The following is an 18,578-nucleotide window of genomic DNA, read 5'->3' as shown; positions in this document are numbered from 1 at the left end:
CCAGTATAGCCAGTGGCCGAGGGAGGGTGGTGGTTGGGTTGGTGCTGCCGCATCCTCAGCATCCCTATGGTGGAGATCCAGGGTGCATTGCCAGTGAGGTGGATGAGGAGACGCTGCACTGTCCACAGAGAGCTGCCATTTTCCCGAAGTCCACCAATAGGAAAGTGGAGGTCTGCGCTTGTGCACTTGAGTCTGAGCGCTATAGTGCTCAGACTTTACTGCGCTGGGTGGCACGGCTGGCAGAGAGGCATTTTAGGGGAAGTCATGTGACATCAGCTCCAGCCACGAACAGCCAGTTTCTATCACAGCTGCCAAGAAAGTACCAGGCTACATACAGACTGCACACAATAGAAAAATCATTAGAAGGTGAGCAGCTTGCAAATGGATTTACAGCTATTTGCAAACTTGCGATCATTTTGTCGTGTTAAGCAATTTGCAGGCTTGCAAGGAGAGATTTCACTCTGACGGGGGTCCAAACATTAGCAGTCATGCGATCAGATCTAAATCCGGCACTGTGACCAAGGGAACAGAAATTAAATAGTGTGAAGCACTTGCCTTCCAAAGCACCTTTTTACAAAATAATATGCAGGTGGTTTTATTGTTATGGCTGATGCTAGGCTGTTTCAGCAGAGCACTATGGGGTTATTCTGGTTTGCTCCTTCTGGCAAATTCCTTCTTAAATGGACAAAACCATGTGCACTGCAGGGGGGTAGATGTAAAATGTGCAGAGATAATTAGATTTGGGTGAGTTATTTTGTTTCTGTGCAGAAAAAAAACTGACTGCTTTATTTTTACACTGCAATGTCGATCTCACTTTGAAGGAAAGTCCACCCAAATCTAACTTTCTCTGCACAATTAACATCTACCCCACCTGCAGTGCACATGGTTTTGTCCTTTTGAGAAGCAATTTGCCAGAAGGAGTGAACCAGAATAATCCCCACAGTAACATGAGGGTTAGATGATTGGCTTTCACGCAGATGATCCAATGCTGAATCTTCAGATGCAGCAGCGAATCACAAGAGCATGCAGTGGGCATCTTTCTACTACAGAAGCTTTCTGATGCTTTTACATATTTTAGCACAGCCACTTTTATATGCAACGGCTGTTAACTAAGAATTCATCTCTCTGCATCAGGGCCTATGTATGGAGCGAGCAGTTGCACCCACTCCTAATATATGAGGTCAAGCAGTTGCAGAAAATTCCTGAAATCATCAGGATTATTTTCCAGAATTATTTGTAATAGTGGCAAATAGGACAAGGATTGCATACACAATGCAAACTGCATACATCCCAACATGACCCATGCCAGGAGGGACAAACTACTCTGCTGCTGGACTTTCCTTTTAATGTATAATTGCCATGACCTGTTTTTGAACAGGTTAACTAATAAGAAAGGTGTTTCTTCACAGGTGATGGCAATCAAAATTAAGAGGGAAGTCCAGGAGCATAGCATTATGTCCCTCCTGAAGAGGGTCATGTTGGGGGGTATTTTGTGGGCAAGTAGGCAACACTACCCCCCCCCCCCCCCCCAGCGGGGTATATGGGTAAAACCCGGAACCGGGCAGGAACCCAGAACCTCGGACCGGACAAGCGCCATTCATCAATTTCTGTCATTATGGAGCCTGCAGGAGGCTGTCTGTGACACCTGTCACCAGGGAGAGGCGGGGGAGAGAGACTAAAGCCTGGCTGTATGTTCCGGGCATGTAGCAACAACCGGAACGGTCCGGACCACACAGGGAGGCATAAATCTCCCCTTCTCAATCTCCATGTCGCTGGTGAAAGCTATTACAGGAGGAATCCCCCTGGACAAGACACCCCCCGGGACGGGACAACCGGGGTCTTGTCCGGTTCCGGTTTGTAGTCTCCCCCCTCCCCCGGCGTACCAGCACACCCTTGCTCTAAGTACCATTATCCTCTGGTAATGGTATAGTTTTGTTTTGTATGTACTACCAATCGTGCCTGTAAGGACAGTGTCGAGGCGAATCATAAATAAAAAACTCAATACTGAGTGTGCCAAAAAAGTTAGCATCGGAACCACTGAGTCCGCTCCTACCCGGAACCCTCTTTCAGGTTCCTGCCGCGTCGGACGGATATCGGAGCGGACCTCTGAGTGTTTACCTATCAGGCTGCTGTCACATCGTCTGTGCTGGCATCTCTGTTGGAGATGTTACCGGCTCAAGCGTCACTGGCCGAATCCGTGGACGGGGATGAGCTGAGGAGCGAGGACGGGGAGGAGAGAAAGGGCGAGAGGCAGTGTAACAACTACTACACCCTGTACATCTATCAGGCGGGGAGGTGAGAGCATTGAAGCACCTTTGCTGTCTGTCTGTGTGACTGTGGCAGGTTGGAACTTGGAAGTGGTCAGTGTATACTGCACCAGAAAACTGAAACCGGGAGTAATTGGAGGAGGGTTAGTTACAAATGCCTGATACGTAGTAGACGTTGTGAAATAGCCATGTATCATGATTAAAGCAATGTCTCTTGTACGGAATAATCTTGATAGAGTGGTTTTCAGCCAGTATGTAAAACTGTTATTCCTTGTTATGTAATGCCTCTTTCAGTGTGTCCCAACACTCAGCAGATGATGGAAGCCCAGGGATTGCTGCTGCTGCTGACGACATGCCATCTGGGGAGAACTTCAGGTAATTCCCTGTACACATGGGCCCTTATTCTAGTTCACTCGCAAAGGCAAATTCCTTCTCAAAATTGACAAAACCATTTGCACTGGAGGTGGGGCAGATGTAACATGTGCAGAGAGAAGGGATTTGCCTTTGAATAGTCAAATCGATTAGAAAGTGACCCTGGATAGCAAAGCGTTGGCTGCATTCGATGCATTTTCGAGCCCGATGCGTGGCTCGAGGCAATGGCGTAACTACAATAGGTGCAGGGGGTGCAGCTGCTATGGGGCCCAGAACTGAGAGGGGCCCACTGTCAAAGTATCATGTGCTGTATACATTTTTCAGCATCAGGTGATAAATAGGGGCCCTTACAAACTTTTGCTATGGGGCCCACATGTATCTAGTTACGCCACTGGCTCGAGGCATCGGGATTGAAAACAGAAATAGGGTCCCGGTGCCCATCTATATCGACAGCCGCCAGGTCGGTCCCTGTGCACACCCCATAAGATCAAAGTTGTGTGTTCAGTATTCACTTTCATTATCTGACAGTATGCAGGCCTTTCATATGGCACAGAAAGAGCATAATAACATGCCAAGTTTGATAGTCCAATGGTGCCAATACACAGTTCAATTATTGTATCCAATTTGGACTAGATTGCTTTGCATATGTTTTGCAATGAGATGCAATCTAGTACAAAAAGTACAGCACATACATTTTGAGCCGTGCGATGGGATAAGCGCGCATCTCATTGCACCTGGCAATTGTACTGTGTATGGGCACCTTGATACATGTTTGTTTGCTGTAATAGATAAAGAAAAGATTGGAGTCTACTCACAGCAGAATAAAAATTGCATCTAAATTACAGCCCCATATATATGCAACTATCCTCACAGAAAAGCTTTTCAGCTATCTCTAAACAATAAAGTCTACTTTGTCTGCAGATCATGTATGTAAATGTTACAGCCACACACATTCACTGTCTGTCCTTTGTCCTCAATTGGTATCATTTCTGCGTGTACTGTGTTTTTGTTTTTAAAGCCTGTCTTTGGTGGACACAAACCTACCAGCTGAAGCAGAGCCAGAGCTCAGGAACTTTATTGCAAAGCGTTTATCCCGTGGAGCCATGTTTGAGGGGATGGGTAACTTAGCATCAGTGGAACTCGGGTAAGACACGAGAAGCCTTGTTATGATTGTGTAGTTGCGCCTCTCAGATTTTGCGTAGTCTTCATTGTCACACAATGTGAAAAAGCAGATATAATGTTATTTCAATGACAAAAATTTAAAAATCAGCTATGCTATTTGGCAGTAACCAGTGTACACTTTGCAAATTTCAGTTAAAAAAGTATTTGGAAGGTTTAAATTTGTCAATATTTATTATTAGTATTAATAATAATATTTGTTTCAGTAATAGCCAGATTGGATCTATTTTGTAATCAAATTTCAGTTCATGTGATAATGTTGGCCACTCATGGAGTTGATTTGTTTCTCGCTCCAGATGACAGGACCGAGCTGTTAGCTTAACGGAAGAGTTTTTGCAGCATAGTTTAAACATACTTATCAAGGCAATGTATTTTTTGAAACTTTGGAAAACATCTTAGGATCGATTCTATAAATTTAAATTTGCGAGAGCAAATCATAGAGGGAGCAGCCGCATTTTATGGCAGCCCGAATTTGCACAAAAGTGCTCACTGCCCCGTAAGGTAGCAAGCAATTTTTGCAAATTTGGGAAAACCAGCCTGCGAAGGGTGTGAAATCATGCGCTATTGCCGGTGTTTAATTTTGGCATAGATTTCCATGCAAAGCCAAATGAATCATGCAGACATGTTGTAGTTGCTGATTTCCAAGGATGTCTGACTAGAGGAGGTATGGCTTACAATTGGTGGTTAGTTTGCATAGACATGGAATCAGTATGACAGCTTCACTTAAGACTTTACATGAATAAAAATGAGAAAGTATAAGAAGAAAAAGAATTGTCATGGTGTGATGCACCAAAAACAATTTGTACACATAAAATGTAACTTTTATTGTATTATAATAAAGATGCAAAGTATATAAAAAAAACACAACAGGTAAGTGGGACAAACACAATGGGGACATGATTAAAATATGCTGACGTGAGCGTTCAGTTGTGCTTACTTCTTTATTAAACTAATCACTCGTGTTGCATCAATAAATTCATTTTATTTGTATAGTAGGTACTCTTTACCTAGAACGGCGCCCACGATGTCCATCGGGGGTAAAAAATCGCGGCCATCGCATGCACTAAAAAAAGGTTGCGACGCGATGCCCGCGATTTCCCATAGGGATCAATGTTAAAAGTGTCAATGGACGCGATTTTTGTGTTCAATGCCTCAATGCCCGCGATTTTTCCATAGGAAACAATGTTAAATGGGCCACAGAGCCCTAATAGTCCCCCTGAAGCCAGAAATGGCCCCCACAATTGTTAACGCCACCCCACGATCAACGTGAACCCGAAGCGTGGCGAGCGGCGGCGGTACGCCTCCTACGACCTTTTCATACCCCCACTATCCACGTCGGTGTGGAGTTGAGAATAGAATAGTGTGGCGAGCGGACGCGGATACCTTCGCAGGTATCCGCGTCCCTTCGCGGGCTTCACAGGTATCCGCGTCCCCTCGCGGGGCTCGCTGCGCTCGCCACGCTTCGGGCTCGGTGGCTCGCTGCGCTCGCCACACTATTCTATTCTCAACTCCTCACCGACGTGGATAGTGGGGGTATGAAAAGGTCGGAGGACGCGTACCGCCGCCCCTCGCGGGCTAGCTGCGCTCGCCACGCTTCGGGTTCACGTTGATCGTGGGGTGGCGTTAACAATTGTGGGGGCCATTTCAGACTTCAGGGGGACTATTTGGGCTCTGTGGCCCATTTAACATTGTTTCCTATGGAAAAATCGCGGGTATCGCGTCGCACCCGTTTTTTAGTGCATGCGATGCCCGCGATGGGCGCCGTGCTAGGTAAAGAGTACCGTATAGTATAATTGCTTCCCAGCAGCCAGGTTAGGATTTATGTTTATTTAAGATAATGCCATTATATTGTACTAGATATTATGCTGCCTGTTATTGTATCAAATAGGACATTTCTTTGATTTCAATGGATACTTAAGGCCCCCACACACTAGAACGATTTTTTTTGTCCGATTTCCGAGCGATCGGCCGATTTTTACAGAAAATCGGTCGATTATCTGTAATAATCAGCCAATATATCGGACGATCAGTCGTAAATCGGACAATCGCCCAAAAATCGTGCTAGTGTGGGGGCCGTGCTAGGAAACAAGTACCCAGGACAGTATGTGCCTTTACTCTGTGTGTAACAAAATGATCAACATTTGTTGCAAATGAAAAGTTTCGCAATATTGGCTTGGGGCTGAGTTATACCTTTACAAAAAGAGTCCATTGAGAAAAATGATCATGTAGAATATCAGGACCTTATTATCAAACAGAGCCTTATTGCAGCTAGATAGTGTGATTATGTGATTTTTATAACTATTGATATAAATAATCACAAATGCATATTAATTTCATTATAAGCTGCATTTAGACACTGGCTCAATAATAAAATGTAATTCTGGTCTGGGCAGGTTTATTTGGTCCTGGAATATTTGTTCTATATAAGCAGGATCTCTTAAAGAGGTGTAGATGGGCTCATTGTCTAATTGTGCAACATGCTATAAATATCAATAGATCATAAATAGTATAGCAGCGCATGTCTGTGCAAATAGACACAGCACTGTCCATATAATGGCCCTTATTCAGATCTGATCGCAGTACAAATTTGTGCTCAAAATGTGCACTGCTGGTGTAACATGTATAGAGAGAGTTAGATTTGGGTGAGTTATTTTGTTTCTGTGCAGGGTAAATACTGGCTGCATTATTTTTACACTGCAAATTTAGATTACAGTTTCAACACACCCCACCCGAATTTAGCTTTCTCTGCACGTTACATCTGCCCCACCTGCAGGGAACATGGTTTTGCCCATTTTGTAAACAAATTTGTACTTCAATCAGATCTGAATAAGGGCCTATATGCTTTATATATACTGTATATAGGTTTTAATTGTGGCCCCTGTGTCAGCGTGTATCTTTACAGGTGAATATAATGCTATATGTGTGGCCGGTTATGTATGTATATTAGGACAGAAAGCCTATGTCACCTTTTATATCAATAAGCACATGTAGCGCTATCAAAGTAACCTGCTGTAGAAATACTTTTGCTGTAGAAATACTTTTGGTCTCTGAACATTTGTTAATATATACTTTATATATATATATATATATATATATATATATATATATATATATATTTGTACACAGAAATGGCTCTATCGATGTAGCCTGTTATGTGAACTGTTAATAGCAGAGCCCATATTAATGCAGTAATATTTTGATATGTAGTCACAGCATATGTTCCTGGGTACAGGACTAAGGCAGCGTATACGTGGACTAGCTAACAGGAGCTGTTGTCCTGAACTATTAAACATGTATTTTAGGTCTCAGAGCCTGTATCCGCTTATCTATCAAAGGACAGGTTTAACACTGTCTGTATAACATTAGCCACAATATTCAATGATGGTACGTGCCTGATCTGGCAGATACACTACTGATAAAATCAGTGTGCCTCTGCCTGTCAGCAGCACCAGCCGGAGAGACCACTGTTGCGTGGATAATCTCACACAGAGGCAGGCATCTTATAAATCATGCTCTGACAAGAGCAGTCAATAAGGCATATCTAGGCTCTACCCTCGTGGCTGTAGGGATTGACTCAGCTCAAAATACCGACTGTAACTTGGGTGGTATGATATGTAGGGATAGGAACATACTGTTGGACCCATGAGACATGACTTGTATGCCGATATGCCTCCCGCCCCTCACACATCTTATTTGAGACCCATGATACCTACACTTTGGAAAATACACTTATAATACTAGCCAAAATGCTGGACTAGGGACACGCGGTCACTTGTGCTACTTGTTAAAATAATAAAATTCACTTTGTTTTACTTTATTTTATTTTATTTTATAATTCAATGCTCCAATGTCACAATGTCATAATGTCACGCCATATGATGTCTGATACATGATAGATGGGTGCCTCAATAATCTTCGGATACTCCTCTAGGATACACAAAAGCACCATGTCCTCTGGAATGACGTTGTACATGCTTGTTGATTTGTGTCAATTGTTCTTTTTGTATTTTTTCTCTCTCCCCTTCTTTCATTGCTGTGTTTCTCTTTTTTGCTCTGAAGTGTTGATGCTTGACCTGCAAAAAATTCAATAAAAAAACGTTTGAATTAAAAAAAATAAGGCATATCTAGTATTGTATAATAAGAAGCGCACATGGAAAGCCACAAGCCGCTAACTGGCCAGCGTACGCTTTAGATATGCCGCTTTCTCAAGACAACGAATGAAAAATGATGTTAGGAAAAATAATTCCATATTTTGATAAAAATTCCACAAGATTAGTAAATGTAATCTATGGGGTTGCACCTATCGGCTCCGAAGGGTGCAAGGTGCTGTTCCAACTCGTTTAAATGCCGGCAATGGCACCCGAATTAAGCCAAGCTTGCATCCTTCGCTGGGTTGAATTCGCTTAAAATTACTCACAACCCTATGGAGGTGCGATCTCTTTTAGGCACATTCCATCTGCTGTAAACTGTGCCTGGTGCTGTGATGATTCTCACTCACGAATCATCCACATCTAATAGAATCGTCCCTTATAGCTACTCAAAGGAAACAGTCTTACATTGGAGACAAACTGTTATTGGTTAGATTCTTTGTTGATGAATATATATATATATATATATATATATATATATATATATATATATATATATATATATATATATATATATATATATATATATATATATATATATATATATATATATATAATTAGGAGAAGACTGGTTCAATAACAAACAACTCATAGCCAGACAATGGTTAAGTTGACGTTTCAGCCCTCAGGCTTTTATCAAAACAGCTTACATGTATTCAAAATCTTAAGCAATTTGGTTTCATATGCTCTGGTGACTTGGGAAGTAAGCTGTTTTGCTTCCATGTAAACAGAATATCTGATATTATTTGACCATATGAGATGTTTCCTCCTCTTTCCTATAACTTCATATGTAAATAACTACAATTAACAGCTTGTGCTTAGACTGTCCTGTATAATGTGTGTCCAGTCTAGTAATAATGCACAGTGGTTCAGTTGGAGTAATGGATTATTTTCTTGGGTATCCGAGAGAGGATGTGTTTCCATCTATGCATACCCAACAAACATTTTATTTATTTATTACCAGTTATGAGATGTTATCTATCTATAAATGGCTATTTGTCAATACTGTATTGCTTATAAAATGGTTTAAAGAAAACTAAGGAAAGGCTTTGCCTGATCAGTGAGGGGGCATATTTTAATTTTGATGGGCCTAACTTTAGATGTGATTATCGCTGCAGCTACTCCACCCAAAAAAACAGCCTAGAATTCCTATGACTACTCAGTAACAGGAGTCGGAGACATGTGCAGATTTACCTTCTTTACAGTTACAATGCCATATTCTGTGATATGTGACACATCTTTCTATTTCCAGATATCTAGAGTACACACTGGGCTGCTACTATTGCCTGATAGAGCAAGACAAGCCATATCAAGCAAGTAATTCAGAGGTTGATCTCCCCTCCCAGGACTATGTCATCTGCTTTCTCGGGGGCTCAGAGAAAGGGCTGGATCTATATCCTTTGGTTGTGCTTTAAGGGGTGAAATATAACCCATCATCTGTCGTAAAGTATGAGTTCAAATATGTGAATTTACAGTATACATCATTAATATTATGGAAAATCACTTGGTAATTTTTTGCTCCCCTACTGAATGCCTCTTTTTCTTTGTGCTATTAAAGTGGCATTTCTTCTGCTATTTTCTTTTATTAGCATACATGCTGTTCTTTCCCTGCAATGTCCAGGGTTGATACCAGGGTCTGTGTCCAATGTTGTCTCCAATCGCAGAAATGTAATTCTTTGTATCCCCCTTCCCAGCAACCTAACTCTTTCACCTGTCATTCACGGATTTCACACATGTACAAGCAGCAGAAGCAGATAGGCACTCTAGCTCTGGACCTATACTTAACATACGCTATCTTTTCTGTCAGACCTGGTCCCAGGTCTACTAGCACCCTGTGCAATTATTTTGTATAAACATTGGCCTTGACAGAGAAAACGAAAACACAAAAGGAAAAAGAAAAACACACATTGACACCCATAGTGGAAACAAACACCACGCACCTCGACCCTAATGAAAAAAAAAAAAAAAAAATATATATATATATATATATATATATATATATATATATATATATATATATATATATATATATATATATATACATAATTTGAAATCAGGGCACTCACCAAGCAGCAATATTTCAAGTGCTTTTTTATTCCACCAAATTCATTTGCTGTAATGCTAGGTACACACCAGGACGACTAGGGCCCGATCAGCACAATCTAGATCCAATTCCGATCAATCGGATGTAGATTGTGTGCTGATTGGGCCCTTTTCTGACCTGGTGTGGAGCGATTCCGATCCGATGCGCGGTCCCGCGGGTCGGTCGGTCGTTATTGAGATCCTACCTGCTGCAGGTAGGATCTCAATGACGACCATAGAACCGGGTGCGGGTCGCCATCGGATCGGACCCGCTCACGGTGCACATCGTGAGCGGGTCGTGCCCTCCCGCGTCATCGTGAGCGGGTCGGACGAGACACTGACGACCCGCTCACGATGTGCATCGTGAGCGGGTCGTCCTGGTGTGTACCCCGCATAAGCCGACGTTTCGGACCTGTTACAGGCCCTTAATCATGGCGTCCTGTGTCCCACATAGAAGGCAACTGAACTACAAGCCACAAACAACACACCTATATAGGGCAGTAATTAAACCAATATAATCCACCTGAACAGACAGGGAATACCCAATTACATGCATCTCACCACAGCACATAATGGGTTAATTCCAATATCACAGGACATAATATCAATACTATAGATGGAGGGTCTAAATTGCCAAAAATATCGCTATGAAAAAAATAATATAAAGATAATAAATAACATACCCAGCGTCTAATGAGTAAATCACGGAGAGAGCACTTACTTCCGGGTGGGCGGTGGTCACTAACTCGTCATTAATGACACCATCAGGTCTTGCACCAATAGCGCCCTCCATTCCTTCAAAGGTGGGCCGTCATACTCCTCTCATAGGTCAGTAACATACTCCGGTGCGCCCTTATCCAATATGGCGCCTCAGCCTTCAATCACATGATGCGCATGTCCCACCTGATATGTATCTCACTAAATTCACTACGTGATGCGCATCACGCGTGCGCGTCATCGCGCATCACACACAACGTGTGTTCCTCTGGTGCGCCCTTCTCTAATATGGCGCCTCAACCTTCAGTCACATATTCCGCATGTCCCAACAGGTATGCATCTCATTAAATTCACTACGTGATGCGCAACACGCGTGCGCGTCATTGCGCATCACACACAGTGTGCGTCCCTTTGTATTATCCCTAAAAGAATCAGCCCCATACAGGAAGTGGGCTACTATAGCGCAACTGTGCGTTCCAACCCAATGGAGCGCAAAAATAAAGGGGAGTATGTAGATAGCCTCTGGCTTGTCCTCAAACAGTCTGTTCTTAGAAAAAAACTGTTTAAAAAAACTGTTTCAAAAAAACATATCCCCATAGGCGGTTTGTTCATGGCTTGCAGTCAATATACCAATAAAACAACATATATAGTTACGAACAATACAAACATATAAACATATTAAAAAGAGCAAGGTATGCTAATATGGTCACATCAACATTATTCTAACTAGAATACTTTCCACTCTCCAGGGTAGACTAGTGATTCAGTAAACCATATAGGTCCCTAACTATTATATAGCTCCATTTAATGTCACACATCCACCTAAAGGCCAACAGTAACCAATATTTCAAATATTACGAAGGAGGATAAAGAGGATGGTCAAAAAATGCAAAATTGGAGAAAATTGAGAAAAAATGTGAAAAACGAGAAAAAATGAAAAAATCGTAAAAAAGTAAGTTCCAGGATTGAGGATCATAGAAAGCATTTAAATGAATTATATTCATTAAGGCCTCTAGGGCTGATGGTGTCCAGCGAGTATATCCATCTCGCCTCCTTTTGTAGGAGCAATTTTGCTCGATCTCCACCACGGTCCAGCACCGGGACCTGATCAATAATAATGCTCTTCAGTGTAGATAAAGCATGTTGTCTCTCCAAAAAATGGCGCGCCACTGGTTTATCACTGGATTTGGTCAGTAACGCCGCTCTAATACTCGAGCGGTGGTTGGCCATACGCTCCTTGAATGAGCTGACCGTCTTTCCCACGTATGTCAACCCACACGGGCATTTCAGAAGATATATTACATGGTCAGACGAGCATGTGAGCCTGTATCTGATCTTAATTTTGCGACCACTTTGTGGATGGTAAAAGAATTCTCCCGTGTTCATCGATTGACAAGTGGTGCAACCGACGCATCGGTAGCATCCCAAACGTGGTGTTCTCAGCCATTGGCTACCAGTTGATTCCTTGAAATTCAACATAGGTCTCATCAACAGGTCACGGAGATTTCTACCCCGTCTGTAGGCAATCATGGGCTGTTTATTATTCAGTTTTAGCTTTGGGTCAGATGACACTATATTCCAATGCCTTTTGATGTTATTCCTGAATCTTGGTGCCCTTGTATCATGTGTTGTTGTCACAATCATGCGATCCAACTTCTTTTTATCTTTCGCGGTCTTTTCTCTCTGATGGATTTCTTTAGCACGTTTCAAGCTGCTATTTATAATTTGTGGTGAGTACCCCCTTTCTTCAAACTTTATCCACATCTCTTCAACTTGGGCTTGTGTGTTCTCTATATCAGAATTTGTTCTGAACACCCTCAGGAACTGAGATATTGGCAGTCCATTCTTCAAGTTGGTAGGATGATAGCTTGTATAGTGTAAAAGGGAATTTCTGTCAGATGGTTTTTTGTATAACTTTGTGCCAATCATGTCACCATCTCTGTAGACTGTTACGTCCAGAAAGTCAATGGCCGTGGCACTCGCAGTGTGGGTGAAGCGAATGGGGGAAGGCAGTTCATTTAGATTGTGCACCATCTCTTCAAAGGTATCCATGGTGCCTCGCCACAACAAAAAGACGTCATCGATGAATCGATAGTATTGCATGATGTTACAACCATATGGGATTAGGATATTGTTTTCTTCATATTCCGCCATATAGATATTGGCATATACGGGGGCCAAATTCGAGCCCATGGCCGTACCTCTGCGTTGGACATAATAATTAGCGCCATATAGAAAATGGTTGTTAGTCAGAACTTCTTCAATTAAGGTACAAATAAATTCAATAGGTGGTGTGTTATGATTGGCTTTTATCATACGATTTCTTACTGCCTCAATCCCCTCTACATGCGGTATTACCGTGTAGAGGGATGAGACATCCATGGTCGCTAAGATTATCTCTGACCCTGTGAATTCAATGTTTCTTATTTTCATAAGGAAATCAGGGGTATCCCGAATGTAGCTAGGGATAGCTTTAACAATAGGCTGAAGGATCTGGTCCACAAACTGAGCCATAGGTTGCATGACAGACCCCCTGGCAGAGATGATGGGTCTGCCAGGGGGTTTGTCCAACCTCTTGTGGACTTTTGGCAAAGAATATAAAATCGGACAAATGGGCGCATCAACCTTAAGATAATTGGCCACCATATCATCAATCCAACCAGACACAGCGGCTTGTTCGATCAGACGATCAATTTTGTTTTTGATTTGGTACATTGGGTTCTTATTAACCCTCTCATATACTGTCGTATCGCTTAATTGATCACAGATATCTGAATGATAGTCAGTATAGTTCATCACAACAACCGCTCCCCCCTTATCCGCGGGGCGTACAACTATTTCTCTGTTGTTTTTCAATGTACAAATAGCCTCACGCTGAATCGGGGTGAGATTGTCATGCATGTTGTTATCTGCACACTCATTCAGATCTATGTCAATCATGCGGAGGAAGGCCTTGATATTAGGGTTGTTGGTGGGGGGATCATAGGTACTTGGCCTTTTTAGTACCTGATTTAATGAAGCACCAGTGACTTCTACAGTATCATTGAAATGGTCTCTGAGCCTTAGTTTTCTGCCCAGTCTATAATGATCAATGACTGTGTCAAACTTGGGTCGTGAGCATATGGGCACAAAGCCCAATCCCATACTCAACAGATTTTCTTCACCCATAGTCAGAGTATGATTAGAGATATTAATGACTGGATTTACCTCTGTCGATCTCTTCCCCTTCTTTTTGTAGCCGCCCCGCCGCGTTGGCGTCCTTGGGCGTTTCCCCTTTGGTGGTCCCTGGATGGACCGCCCCGCTCCCCTAAAAAATGTTGCCTATTACCACTAGGTGGAAGGCTTTCAGACCCGTCGTTGTCTGTAGATGACTGTGAGGAGCAAGTGTCTACGGTGTATATTGGTCTACGTCTGTAGTTCCTACGGGGCCTATTCTGATTATCTCCCATGAGCCATCTATAAACTGTATGTTGTTTATAGTCCAAATTTACGGTCTCAAGTTTCCTCCTCTTAAAACTCACTAGTTCATTTTTATATTTCTCAACAGCATTGTTTAATTTATCCAACCATTTTTCTGTTTTGTCCTCAATGAGGATGGAGTGGGCAACCTTTTTAGCTTCATTCAGCTCAATTCTGACTTTTGTTAATTCTGTGCCCACTTCCTCCACCACCAATAAAACCAGATCCAAGGAGCATTTATTCAATACCCCACACCATTTCGAACAGAAGGTCGGATTAGTACGACCTATGGTGGGGGTATTGGATATCCTAAATCCCCTTGGGATCTTCTTATTCCGATAATAATCGGACAAGAATTGTCCGTGTAGGACCAAATCGGTCTCCTTTTTAGTTAGACGCAACAGTTTATGATACTGATCAATTGGTGTCTCTGCCGGAAGACTGCCAAAGTCATCCTGCTGGAATAATACCTTGGCAGCGTCATCCTCAGACAAAGAAATCAGGCCAGTTTCTGCTTGGTATAACAATGCTTCATCCAATACTGGTCTCTGAGACATAACAAATGAATATTGCACAGCCGACACAATTCGTGAATGTACAGACAAAAAATAGACAGTGATAATATGCTCCAATTAAAAACAATTGGTATACAGGGTATTAGTCATCTACATATATTCTATTTTGCTTAGTGACGCATCCTTTTACCTCCTGTATATTCAAAAAAATGTTGTTTTACTATTCACAGCAAGACAATCGCCCCATAGAGAAAAAAGTTCATCCTCAGAGAAAAAAACCTCATATATCCAGGTGCAGAGTCACATATATCCTCCCCATAGGTTGGTATATTTTTCATGCAATATTGTTTCCAGTGCACTCACGGTAAAAAGATCAACATGGGTGGTGCTCCCATCAGGCACATGTTACTCCAACATGGTCCAAATCCACATAATTTGAAATCAGGGCACTCACCAAGCAGCAATATTTCAAGTGCTTTTTTATTCCACCAAATTCATTTGCTGTAAGCCGACGTTTCGGACCTGTTACAGGCCCTTAATCATGGCGTCCTGTGTCCCACATAGAAGGCAACTGAACTACAAGCCACAAACAACACACCTATATAGGGCAGTAATTAAACCAATATAATCCACCTGAACAGACAGGGAATACCCAATTACATGCATCTCACCACAGCACATAATGGGTTAATTCCAATATCACAGGACATAATATCAATACTATAGATGGAGGGTCTAAATTGCCAAAAATATCGCTATGAAAAAAATAATATAAAGATAATAAATAACATACCCAGCGTCTAATGAGTAAATCACGGAGAGAGCACTTACTTCCGGGTGGGCGGTGGTCACTAACTCGTCATTAATGACACCATCAGGTCTTGCACCAATAGCGCCCTCCATTCCTTCAAAGGTGGGCCGTCATACTCCTCTCATAGGTCAGTAACATACTCCGGTGCGCCCTTATCCAATATGGCGCCTCAGCCTTCAATCACATGATGCGCATGTCCCACCTGATATGTATCTCACTAAATTCACTACGTGATGCGCATCACGCGTGCGCGTCATCGCGCATCACACACAACGTGTGTTCCTCTGGTGCGCCCTTCTCTAATATGGCGCCTCAACCTTCAGTCACATATTCCGCATGTCCCAACAGGTATGCATCTCATTAAATTCACTACGTGATGCGCAACACGCGTGCGCGTCATTGCGCATCACACACAGTGTGCGTCCCTTTGTATTATCCCTAAAAGAATCAGCCCCATACAGGAAGTGGGCTACTATAGCGCAACTGTGCGTTCCAACCCAATGGAGCGCAAAAATAAAGGGGAGTATGTAGATAGCCTCTGGCTTGTCCTCAAACAGTCTGTTCTTAGAAAAAAACTGTTTAAAAAAACTGTTTCAAAAAAACATATCCCCATAGGCGGTTTGTTCATGGCTTGCAGTCAATATACCAATAAAACAACATATATAGTTACGAACAATACAAACATATAAACATATTAAAAAGAGCAAGGTATGCTAATATGGTCACATCAACATTATTCTAACTAGAATACTTTCCACTCTCCAGGGTAGACTAGTGATTCAGTAAACCATATAGGTCCCTAACTATTATATAGCTCCATTTAATGTCACACATCCACCTAAAGGCCAACAGTAACCAATATTTCAAATATTACGAAGGAGGATAAAGAGGATGGTCAAAAAATGCAAAATTGGAGAAAATTGAGAAAAAATGAGAAAAACGAGGAAAAAATGAAAAGATCGTAAAAAAGTAAGTTCCAGGATTGAGGATCATAGAAAGCATTTAAATGAATTATATTCATTAAGGCCTCTAGGGCTGATGGTGTCCAGCGAGTATATCCATCTCGCCTCCTTTTGTAGGAGCAATTTTGCTCGATCTCCACCACGGTCCAGCACCGGGACCTGATCAATAATAATGCTCTTCAGTGTAGATAAAGCATGTTGTCTCTCCAAAAAATGGCGCGCCACTGGTTTATCACTGGATTTGGTCAGTAACGCCGCTCTAATACTCGAGCGGTGGTTGGCCATACGCTCCTTGAATGAGCTGACGAGTTAGTGACCACCGCCCACCCGGAAGTAAGTGCTCTCTCCGTGATTTACTCATTAGACGCTGGGTATGTTATTTATTATCTTTATATTATTTTTTTCATAGCGATATTTTTGGCAATTTAGACCCTCCATCTATAGTATTGATATTATGTCCTGTGATATTGGAATTAACCCATTATGTGCTGTGGTGAGATGCATGTAATTGGGTATTCCCTGTCTGTTCAGGTGGATTATATTGGTTTAATTACTGCCCTATATAGGTGTGTTGTTTGTGGCTTGTAGTTCAGTTGCCTTCTATGTGGGACACAGGACGCCATGATTAAGGGCCTGTAACAGGTCCGAAACGTCGGCTTACAGCAAATGAATTTGGTGGAATAAAAAAGCACTTGAAATATTGCTGCTTGGTGAGTGCCCTGATTTCAAATTATGTGGATTTGGACCATGTTGGAGTAACATGTGCCTGATGGGAGCACCACCCATGTTGATCTTTTTACCGTGAGTGCACTGGAAACAATATTGCATGAAAAATATACCAACCTATGGGGAGGATATATGTGACTCTGCACCTGGATATATGAGGTTTTTTTCTCTGAGGATGAACTTTTTTCTCTATGGGGCGATTGTCTTGCTGTGAATAGTAAAACAACATTTTTTTGAATATACAGGAGGTAAAAGGATGCGTCACTAAGCAAAATAGAATATATGTAGATGACTAATACCCTGTATACCAATTGTTTTTAATTGGAGCATATTATCACTGTCTATTTTTTGTCTGTACATTCACGAATTGTGTCGGCTGTGCAATATTCATTTGTTATGTCTCAGAGACCAGTATTGGATGAAGCATTGTTATACCAAGCAGAAACTGGCCTGATTTCTTTGTCTGAGGATGACGCTGCCAAGGTATTATTCCAGCAGGATGACTTTGGCAGTCTTCCGGCAGAGACACCAATTGATCAGTATCATAAACTGTTGCGTCTAACTAAAAAGGAGACCGATTTGGTCCTACACGGACAATTCTTGTCCGATTATTATCGGAATAAGAAGATCCCAAGGGGATTTAGGATATCCAATACCCCCACCATAGGTCGTACTAATCCGACCTTCTGTTCGAAATGGTGTGGGGTATTGAATAAATGCTCCTTGGATCTGGTTTTATTGGTGGTGGAGGAAGTGGGCACAGAATTAACAAAAGTCAGAATTGAGCTGAATGAAGCTAAAAAGGTTGCCCACTCCATCCTCATTGAGGACAAAACAGAAAAATGGTTGGATAAATTAAACAATGCTGTTGAGAAATATAAAAATGAACTAGTGAGTTTTAAGAGGAGGAAACTTGAGACCGTAAATTTGGACTATAAACAACATACAGTTTATAGATGGCTCATGGGAGATAATCAGAATAGGCCCCGTAGGAACTACAGACGTAGACCAATATACACCGTAGACACTTGCTCCTCACAGTCATCTACAGACAACGACGGGTCTGAAAGCCTTCCACCTAGTGGTAATAGGCAACATTTTTTAGGGGAGCGGGGCGGTCCATCCAGGGACCACCAAAGGGGAAACGCCCAAGGACGCCAACGCGGCGGGGCGGCTACAAAAAGAAGGGGAAGAGATCGACAGAGGTAAATCCAGTCATTAATATCTCTAATCATACTCTGACTATGGGTGAAGAAAATCTGTTGAGTATGGGATTGGGCTTTGTGCCCATATGCTCACGACCCAAGTTTGACACAGTCATTGATCATTATAGACTGGGC

General features: G+C 42.2%; 1 protein-coding gene across 1 annotated transcript in view; it reads left to right on the top strand.

Annotated features, from left to right (window-relative positions):
- The first annotated feature begins 1,693 nt into the window (after nucleotides 1-1,693).
- C6H17orf75 (chromosome 6 C17orf75 homolog) overlaps nucleotides 1,694-18,578 on the top strand; it is a 31,092-nt gene continuing 14,207 nt past the window's right edge. Inside the window, exons 1-4 of the mRNA XM_083148256.1 lie at nucleotides 1,694-2,295; nucleotides 2,562-2,642; nucleotides 3,658-3,783; nucleotides 9,219-9,359. Of these exons, the coding sequence (XP_083004382.1) occupies nucleotides 2,165-2,295; nucleotides 2,562-2,642; nucleotides 3,658-3,783; nucleotides 9,219-9,359 (479 nt within the window). The 5' untranslated portion in view covers nucleotides 1,694-2,164. The remainder of the gene's footprint in view (nucleotides 2,296-2,561; nucleotides 2,643-3,657; nucleotides 3,784-9,218; nucleotides 9,360-18,578) is intronic.

Source organism: Crinia signifera, chromosome 6 (assembly GCF_055691185.1).
Source record: "Crinia signifera chromosome 6, ASM5569118v1, whole genome shotgun sequence".
NCBI classification, from domain to species: Eukaryota; Metazoa; Chordata; class Amphibia; order Anura; family Myobatrachidae; genus Crinia; species Crinia signifera.
Note: the sequence above shows the minus strand (reverse complement) of the source record. Positions and strands in the feature narration are given on the sequence as shown.